Source organism: Triticum urartu, chromosome 2, assembly GCF_003073215.2.
Source record: "Triticum urartu cultivar G1812 chromosome 2, Tu2.1, whole genome shotgun sequence".
NCBI lineage: Eukaryota > Viridiplantae > Streptophyta > Magnoliopsida > Poales > Poaceae > Triticum > Triticum urartu.
The window spans coordinates 323,144,599-323,153,919 of record NC_053023.1 but is presented as its reverse complement, the minus strand read 5'-3'; the positions used below and the strand labels follow the sequence as shown (position 1 = coordinate 323,153,919).

At 47.4% G+C, this 9,321-nt stretch overlaps 1 protein-coding gene across 1 annotated transcript; it reads left to right on the top strand.

Moving 5' to 3' along the window:
- The first annotated feature begins 1,444 nt into the window (after positions 1-1,444).
- LOC125541508 (glycerophosphodiester phosphodiesterase GDPD2-like) lies at positions 1,445-4,119 on the top strand. The gene is made up of 8 exons (XM_048704901.1): positions 1,445-1,677; positions 1,772-1,965; positions 2,550-2,609; positions 2,738-2,818; positions 2,913-3,113; positions 3,208-3,303; positions 3,417-3,613; positions 3,700-4,119. The coding sequence occupies exons 1-8, from the start codon at positions 1,596-1,598 to the stop codon at positions 3,944-3,946; spliced, it is 1,158 nt and encodes a 385-aa protein (XP_048560858.1). The 5' UTR covers positions 1,445-1,595; the 3' UTR covers positions 3,947-4,119.
- Positions 4,120-9,321: the final 5,202 nt, after the last annotated feature.

The following is a 9,321-nucleotide window of genomic DNA, read 5'->3' as shown; positions in this document are numbered from 1 at the left end:
CGACCAATTTGTGGCATCGGCACCGCGCACAATTGCGCTGCTCGGCGTCATCCCTCCCCGTTTACAACAACAATGATGTTGCGTGGCGAGGGATGTCGTAGTGGTTGTTGTGTTACCCTCCGACATGTAGCGCAGTGGACGTTGCAGTGAAGGGGGTGCAGAGGCGGTGGTTGATACCACCCTCTCTCCTTTGCAACAATGATGCTGATGCAGACACATGTTTTTGCAACATTAGTAGTGTTGGGTCGTAGAACTCTGTTAGCGGGATGGTTGCCGACGAAGGGAGGCTGGAGGAGCATGGTGGTGGGGACAATGGAAAGCATGTGAAGAAGAAGGCATGAGGGGGGAAGATGTGGATGAGATTCGTTGGGGGAGAAGACAAGGCTGACTGGCTAAGTGTACGGCTGGCCCACAAGAGACACGTGTCATGCCTGAAAGGGGACCAAAGCAGTCAAAAAAATAAACCGGATAAAGGAAAATGTTCTCTCCTACCTTATGTATAAACCGGATAAATTTTTTCCTCCCATATACAGTTTTATCCACCGGTTTTCCATGAAAACCACCTCAACTACCCCACATTGTAATTACTTAGCAAATATATTTTTTGATAAGCCAATAAAGTGGTTACCTGACAAGTTTTTACCAGATTTATAATTATATTTCCTTTACATAATCAAAATAATATAGGTTGGTAAATCACAGGACCAGCCTAATAGCAGAATATTTATGTTTTGGTTGCAACGCACGGACACACCCTATGAAATGCACGCATGCAAACCCTATCATATGAGCATCTTTGAGAGACGGAGCCAACAGATCATCTTGAGATCAACCAAGTATCACAAACGTCTTCGTAGTCAACGAGAACGCCTCCTTTCACTAAACGCACATTGCCAAAAAAACTGAAATAAATCAGAAAAATGCAAGCACCGATGTTAAATTTAGGATTTATACACCGATAATCAAGGATACAACTGTCCTCGTAACCAACCAACTACAAGTTGATTAGGTACTGGCCTCACTTGAAAAGGGTAATGGTACAAAGCGCCTTCGTGAAAGTAACACTTTGCTCCGGGTTTACGTACGAATGACATATCTTGCACTCAAAACCACCGATGGGCGCGTCCGGTACCCTCGGCCGTCCATTCTGCCGCCATCTAGAAAACTGCAAGGAAAGCCGGCGTCAGCGGGAGAAGCTTCGCGCGCCCTGCATGCCTCCAGTCGCCTGGGACTCGGACTGGGAGAGGATATCCTGCGGCATAAACCTCCGATGCTCGTCCCCGTCAGCTCCGATTCGCGTCCAACATCCAAACCTAACGCGACCTGTCCCGGAGATGTGTAAATCTTATCGCTTAACCTCCGCCCCTTTCTATTCTCACGTTTATTGCACGTTAGACACGAAGGAACAGGCAAAGCGTGTGTATATATAGCCTGCGTCCTCCCCGACGCCTCTCCCACATCCACGGCCACGCAAGGGTCCATAAGTATTCGTCGTTTAACCGCCTCGATCAGCCCCGGTTGGCGCGAGTCAGCGGTCGCACGTCGCCGCGGCCAGCCGAAGCACGCTCTTTCTTCGGCTTTGTCGGCGTACACACATGGCCCAGCCCAAAGCCGTGCGCGCCGCCGCCGTGCCGGACATCGCCGCGCAGCTCGACCTCGCCTCCGCGTGCATCAACGGTACGTGCGTCAGCGTGCGCGTGACTGAAATGCATGCGTGCGTCGTCGGTGGATGTATAGCCTCATTGTATATCTTGTCCGTGTTGCCATGCAGGCGCCGAGTCGATGATGGCGGCGCCGGCTGCCGGGGGGAGGCCGCCGCTGGTGGTGGTCGGCCACCGTGGGAAGGGGATGAACGCGCTGGCGTCCCCGGACGAGCGGCTGCGCGAGGTGAAGGAGAACTCGGTGCGGTCCTTCAACGACGCCGCGCGCGTCGCCGGCGTCGGCTACGTCGAGTTCGACGTCCAGGTAAACTATTACAGCCGCAACCACGTACCCATTAGGATTAGGCATTAGCCGAACCCCGACGGAAGTCTCGATCGAGCTGGCGTTGGTGAGCGGTGCCATGTGCAGCTCGGTCCTCTCCTTGGGCGGTGGGTGGCACGGGCCGGGGCAGGCTGTCTCCAGGTGCTGGCGACGCGCGTGTACAGCACTACAAATTAGGCGACGTAGTATCTGGCCATGGATAACATTTGTCAGGCTCCTAATTTTTTTTTGAAACAAGATCGGGCTCCTAATTTGACCGTGTATTTCCTTTATTAGTTCGGTCCAGCACAGAAGAGACTCCATTCCATCCGGATTATTTTTAGCCTAGTGTGGAGCTCGAGAGCTTTTTTTTTCTCCTTCTCTCCAGGGCTTTTTTTTTTTGAAACTCTCCAGGGCTTTTTTTATTACTACTTATTTTATGATATTCCTGCGCTCAAACAGACCTGGCAAGCTATAGACGCGTCACATCTCACATGCATATATGCGTTGTTTCATTTTCTCCCGCAACTGCAAAAGCGTGAAGTGTGACGGTTTTTAAAAACGTCACATTCCATTTTGTTCTTCAGGTGACCAAAGATGGCTGCCCGGTCGTCTTCCACGACAATTTTATCTTCACCGAACAAGATGTAAGTTTCCAACTTCCGACCAACTTTTCACTGCACAAAAGAAGAAGAAGAAAAGAAGCATGCACCATCCCGATGGCGGATCGATGCTGCGACTGCGAGGTCTCACGAAACAATGACCGTAATTTCAGGGCAAAATCTGCGGGAAGCGCGTCACTGATCTTCCACTGGTCGAGTTCCTCTCCTACGGCCCTCAGAAGGACCAGGACAAGGTACACAGAACAGAACAACCGAGAACTGCAACCATATGACAGACGACACGCACCCTCTGGACAACCGTGACATCTGACTAGCATCTTGATTCAGGTCGGGAGGCCATTGCTGCGGAAGCTCAAGGACGGCAGGATACTGAGGTGGGACGTGCGTTCCGACGAACCCCTCTGCACGCTGCGGGAGGCGTTCGAGGGCGTCGACACGCGCGTCGGCTTCAATGTCGAGCTCAAGTTTGACGATGATCTCGTGTACCAGGAGGAGGAGCTCGCCGGCGTCCTGCAAGCCATCCTAAAGGCAAGAAGCTAGCAGCATAATGACCATCTTTTCTTTCTGTAATGGTCTGAAGATACATGTCGATTAACAACCGTGGTCTGTTTGTTTCGTTCAGGTTGTTTTTGAGCATGCCAAGGACAGGCCCGTCATTTTCTCCAGCTTCCAGCCCGACGCCGCGCAGCTTATGCGAAGACTGCAAGACCAGTACCCTGTAAGTGAACTTACTGTACAAGATAATCAAAATTCCCTGCAGATAGCATAGCATTTTCGGGCCGCGAACAGTGACTGACCTTCCAAAGCTACCGTGCAAATCTGATTTACCAGGTTTACTTCCTGACGGTTGGAGGGACGCAGCTCCACGCCGACGCACGGCGGAACTCGCTGGAGGAGGCTGTCAGGCTGTGCCGCGCCGGCGGCCTGCAGGGCATCGTGTCGGAGGCCAGGGCGGTGTTCCGGCACCCGTCGGCGGTAGCCAGGGTCAAGGAGTCCGATCTCTCCCTGCTCACCTACGGGCAGCTCAAGTAAGCCTGCAGCGACCCGCAAGTTTGCACCGGACTAGTTTGTCTATCTGCGACTGTAGAAGATACTGAATCCGATGTTGGTGCAGCAACGTGCCGGAGGCGGTGTACATGCAGCACCTGATGGGGGTGGACGGCGTGATCGTCGACCTGGTGCAGGAGATCGCCGAGGCCGTCTCGGAGTTCGCGGCCGTGGTGGCGCCGGAGCCCAGCCCCGAAGAAGGCCAGGCCGGGAGGTTGGGACCGGATAGGGCTGCGCCGGCGAAGAAGACGCCCAACTTCTCGCAGCGGGAGATTTCCTTCCTGCTGAGGCTCATACCCGAGCTCGTACAGTAGCGCGTCTTCTTCTCGGATAGTACTGTAATATCCACGGTGCGCCCGTGTAGGTTGACCAATCTTTGACACCTCGGAACTGAAACCCCAAGGCCCGGATGCGGCATGTAAATCAGGGCCACCACGACCCGTCCGATTGTTTGCATCAAGGTGAAATCCACCAGTTTCTGTGTGCATGTGTAAATCTTGGGCGTGTGGCCATTGAGTGTTTTGTATTGTATTGCTATTTTTTCAAAACGGATGCAAAATTTTTGCCTTGTAAATTAATATTAAGGAGAACATAATTGTCCGTTTAATTAACGAAAACCCAGATAAAAGATGTTACATGCTTGGCCCTTAAGGGCAACCAAGCCACAACCCCATTATACAAGTGGACTGCTCTCAAAACGCGAACCAACTTGTAGTTGGATGGTTAGAGGGACTATGGTATCCGCATCTTAATCTTTCGGAGGTGCCCATAGGGACAGGGTGTGCGTGTGTGCGTTTATAGGGGTGAGTGTATGCGCGTGTATGAGTGTTTGTCTTTGTACTGATGTTCAAGAAAAAAGTGGACTGCTCTCAAAGCATAAGTGTAGCGACCAGACCTCAAACGGTCCAATCTCTGTGCTCAGGTGTTATCCCTGGATCAGTAATACTGACACCACATAGTACTTGAAGGATTTATAACAGAGTAGCAATCACACACTTATTACATCGAAAGTCTCAAAAGAGAACTTATTACAATAAATATGGCTTAAGGCCATCTAATAACGATAACAGCGGAAGGCTTGGAAGATAAGTGAGTCCATCAACTCCAACGGCATCACTGAGTATAGAACCACGACCTAAAAACTCCTTAATCGTCGTCCGAAAAGTCTGCAACATTAACGTTGCAGCCCGAAATGGGTCAGCACATGGAGTATGCTGGCAAAGTAACACATAGAGAGTAATGGAATGAAACAGGATATTCTACATGCATATTTGGCTGGTGGAAAGCTCTATGGTTACAGTTTTGCGTAAAGCCAATTTTTCCCTACTGTAAAGGAATAAATTTTATTTAACTATCATGGTAGTTGTTAAACATTGAGAATGGTTGACAGCATTCTCAATCCCAATTAAGCATCATCATTAATCAAAACCCAACAAAATTAATTTTAGAGTAACATGTTGAGATTCACATGATAATCCAGGTACTAGATACTCAAGTTGTCCATAACCGGGGACACGGCTAAGCATGATTAGTTTATACACTCTGCAGAGGTTTGCGCACTTTTCCCCACAAGACTCGATCGCCTCCGTTTGGTTTCTCGCACTGCATGGTGTTTGAGAAGACGGATGACTGAGACATAGTCTTTCAGAAGCGCTAGCACCTTACGATTGGGTAGACCGTTACACCTACTTTCCCCTACATCTGCTAGTCTACCACTGTAAGAGTTTGCACAAAATCAACTATACTAGAGCCCATAATAGCTTGTGACTGCACACGGAAGTTTCTAGCATGAATAATATCATGATCCTTTTGAGTCTGCGTGGCGGTCCAAAAGAAAAATAGGCAATCGCTGGAATACCCAGGTGCCTCAATCCACCCAGATGTGTGTTTAAGTTGCCACCATAAATAAACCATTAATTAACAATCTCACATCATGGATACACTCATCCAATCCACGTCTACTAGCATAGCATGGCATAATAAGCAAACGTAGAAGTAACTCCCAGAGGTTTGATAATAAACAGGTAATAGGTTCTACCTCATCTACTTCCCAAACCCACAATTTAATTAGATCCTAATCATGCAATGTGTGATGATTGATCTAATGGAATAAAACTGGGTTGTGGGAAAGCATGATCAAAGTGTTACTTGCCTTGCTGATGATCCGGGAAACCTAGCGATTCGAAGTAGCAAGCGGCGCACTCCGGGTACTCTATCGAAACAAACAAGCATACAATAAGTACTCAACTAATGCACAGGTAAAACTCAAATAAGAGGTCTAACCAGAAGGTTCAACTTAAGAACTCCGGTTGGCAAAAAGAATCAAACCGAACGAAGCAACGAAAGACAAACGGCAAAAGAAACAGGCTTCGTTTACTATTCTGGATCTAGGGCAATTTTTACAGTGGCAAAAATTTGTTTGAGTTGGTTAAACGGAAAGAGGGTTTCGAGACGAAACTCCAGGCGCTTGAATCGCCTGATTCCGATAAACGAGCGAAAAGTTAGACTAAAACGAAAATCGGATCAGAAATCGCGATCAGAAAAATCGCGGATTTAATCCGAGAAAAAGAAAAACAACGAACGTTCGTTAAAACGAACGAACGGACGAACGCTCGCTAATTAAATAAACCGGAAAAACCGATCTATTTAAAAAAACGTAACTAAAAAAACGAACAAAACCGTCGGAAAAACCGAACGGTTTTTCGGAAAAAAACCCGGTGGCGGCGAGGTCTACCTCCGGCGACGAATCCGGCGGGCGGCGGCGGTGCTCCGACGGCGGCGTGGCGCAGCGGCGAGGGGCGGCGCGGCGGCGAGGTGCGGCGGCAAAGGCGGCGGCGACGCGGGGCTAGGGCGGCTAGGGTTTGAGGGGGGGGGGTCCGGCTGGGCCTCCCCGGCTTATAAAGCCGGACAGGCCTAGTGTCTGGGTCGAACACGGCCCGTTAGGTCGGTTGTGTTTTTTTAAATAGTTACGCTCAGAAAAAAACAAAAGGAATACTAAACGGACTCCAAAAATCCAGAAATAAATTTTCCCCGACTTCTAAAATCAAGCCGCACAGGATGAACATTTATTTGGGGCTTAAATGCAATTTTGAAAAACGCGATTTTTTTCCTAAATTCAAATAAAATTTTAATTGATTTTTTTTAAATCCTCAATATTTCTTTATTTTGGTAAAGTCATTTTATTCCCTCTCTCATATTTTTGTAATAGAAATAATCGAAGATAAAATAAATAAAATCAAATAATCCTATTTTCAAAATTTGAGACAACTCAATTATGAAAATAACGAAATCCCCAACTCTCTCCAAGGGTCCTTGAGTTGCGTAAAATTTCTAGGATCAACCAAAATGCAATAAATATGATATGCAATGATGATCTAGTGTATAACATTCCAAATTGAAAATTTGGGATGTTACAAACCTACCCCCCGTTAAGATGAATCTCGCCCTCAAGATTCGGGTTGGCTAGAAAATAGGTGAGGGTGGTCCTTCAACAATTCTTCCTCTCGTTCCCAGGTGGCTTCGTCCTCCGTGTGGTGGCTCCACTGAACCTTGCAAAACTTGATAACCTTGCTGCGGGTGACTCGACTGGCATACTCTAGAATCTTAACTGGTTTCTCCTCATAGGTCAAATCACTGTCCAATTGAATTGCTTCCAGCGGCACTGTGTCTCTCAGCGGTATATCAGCCATCTCTGCGTGGCACTTCTTCAACTGGGAAACGTGGAGCACGTCGTGAATTCCTGACAATCCTTCGGGCAATTCTAATTTATAGGCAACTTCTCCCATATGCTCCAAAACCTTGTATGGGCCTACAAAACGTGGCGCTAACTTTCCCTTAACTCCAAAGCGCTTAACTCCTTGAAGTGGTGATACTCGAAGATAAATCTGTCTCCAACTTCGTAAACTGTCTCCTTGCGTTTAGAATCTGCATAGCTCTTCTGCCTGGACTGGGCTACCTTGAGCCTATCATGAATCAATTTCACTTTCTGTTCTGACTCCTTAATCAGATTTGGTCCAAACAACTGGCGGTCTCCAACTTCATCCCACGGTAATGGGGTCCTGCACCTCCTTCCGTACAAGGCTTCGAAAGGGGCCATCTTCAAACTGGATTGATAGCTGTTGTTGTAAGAGAACTCTGCATATGGCAAATTCTCGTCCCAGCTAGATTCGTAATCTAGCGCACAAGCTCTTAGCATATCCTCCAAAATCTGATTGACTCTCTCAGTCTGTCCATCAGTGTGCGGGTGGAAAGCTGTGCTAAACTCCAGTCTGGTTCCCAAAGTTTCATGCAACTGATTCCAGAACTTTGAGGTAAATTGGGTTCCTCTATCTGATACTATGCTCCTTGGAACTCCATGCAGATAAACAATTCTAGTCATGTATATCTTTGCCAACTTTGCACTGGTATAGGTAGTCTTCACTGGAATGAAATGAGCTACCTTTGTTAAACGATCGACTACAACTCATATCGAGTCATAGCCTGAACGTGTTCTGGGTAATCCGGTAATAAAATCCATGCCTAACTTATCCCACTTCCATTCGGGTATCGACAATGCCTGTAGCAATCCTGCTGGCTTCTGATGCTCTGCCTTTACTCTCTGACATACATCACAAACCGGTACATATTCTGCAATATCCTTCTTCATTCCGGTCCACCAAAAAATATCCTTCAAAGCCAAATACATCTTGGTATTTCCTGGGTGAATCGAATACGGTGAATCATGGGCCTCTTGTAAAATTAACTTCCTGATCTCCGAATCATTTGGTACATAGACACGGTCTTCAAACCATAAGGTATCGTGCTCATCCTCACAAAATCCCTTAGCCTTTCCTTTGCTCATTTTCTCCTTTATAGCGGCAATCTCCTTATCAGTCTTTTGATCTTCTCTGATCTTATCCATCAAGGTAGACTGAATCTCCAATGCTGCTACATGGCCTCTTGGAACTATTTCCAAACATAGCTCTCGAAGATTTTCGGCTAACTCCCTTAGTAAATCTCCCGTCATTAGGGTGTTGACATGGCTCTTACGGCTTAACACGTCAGCTACTATGTTAGCCTTTCCGGGGTGATAATGCAATTTCATATCATAATCCTTGATGAGCTCCAACCATCTCCTTTGTTTGAGGTTCAACTCCTTCTGTGTGAAAATATACTTCAAACTCTTATGATCCGTGTACACATCGCAATGGTTTCCAATCAGAAAATGTCTCCAAGTCTTCAATGCATGCACTACGGCTGCTAACTCCAAGTCATGCGTAGCATATTTCAACTCATGAGGCTTAAGCTGTCGTGAGGCATAGGAAACAACTCTTCCTTCCTGCATAAGCACTGCTCCAAGTCCTCGACGTGAAGCGTCAGAATACACCTCATAATCCTTGGTCTGATCCGGTAAAATCAACACCGGTGAGGTAACCAAATGTTTCTTCAACTCCTGGAAACTAGCCTCACATTCCTCAGTCCATATGAACTTGGTATCCTTCTTCAACAACTCCGTCATAGGCTTCGCAATCTTTGAGAAATTCTCAATAAACCTCCGGTAGTATCCTGCGAGTCCAAGAAAACTCCGGATCTCTCCAACTGTTGTTGGCGCTTCCCACTTGGTCACAGTATCAACTTTAGTGGGATCTACTGCTATACCTTCTCCGGATATAACGTGTCCGAGAAATCCAACTTCTTTCAACCAAAACTC

Bases quoted from the DNA above. Each gene is read 5' to 3' on its own strand.
- LOC125541508 (XM_048704901.1), top strand. From the start codon at position 1,596: ATGGCCCAGCCCAAAGCCGTGCGCGCCGCCGCCGTGCCGGACATCGCC. The intron at 2,819-2,912 runs GTACACAGAACA...ATCTTGATTCAG, and splicing joins CTCAGAAGGACCAGGACAAG to GTCGGGAGGCCATTGCTGCG. The intron at 3,304-3,416 runs GTAAGTGAACTT...CTGATTTACCAG, and splicing joins GACTGCAAGACCAGTACCCT to GTTTACTTCCTGACGGTTGG.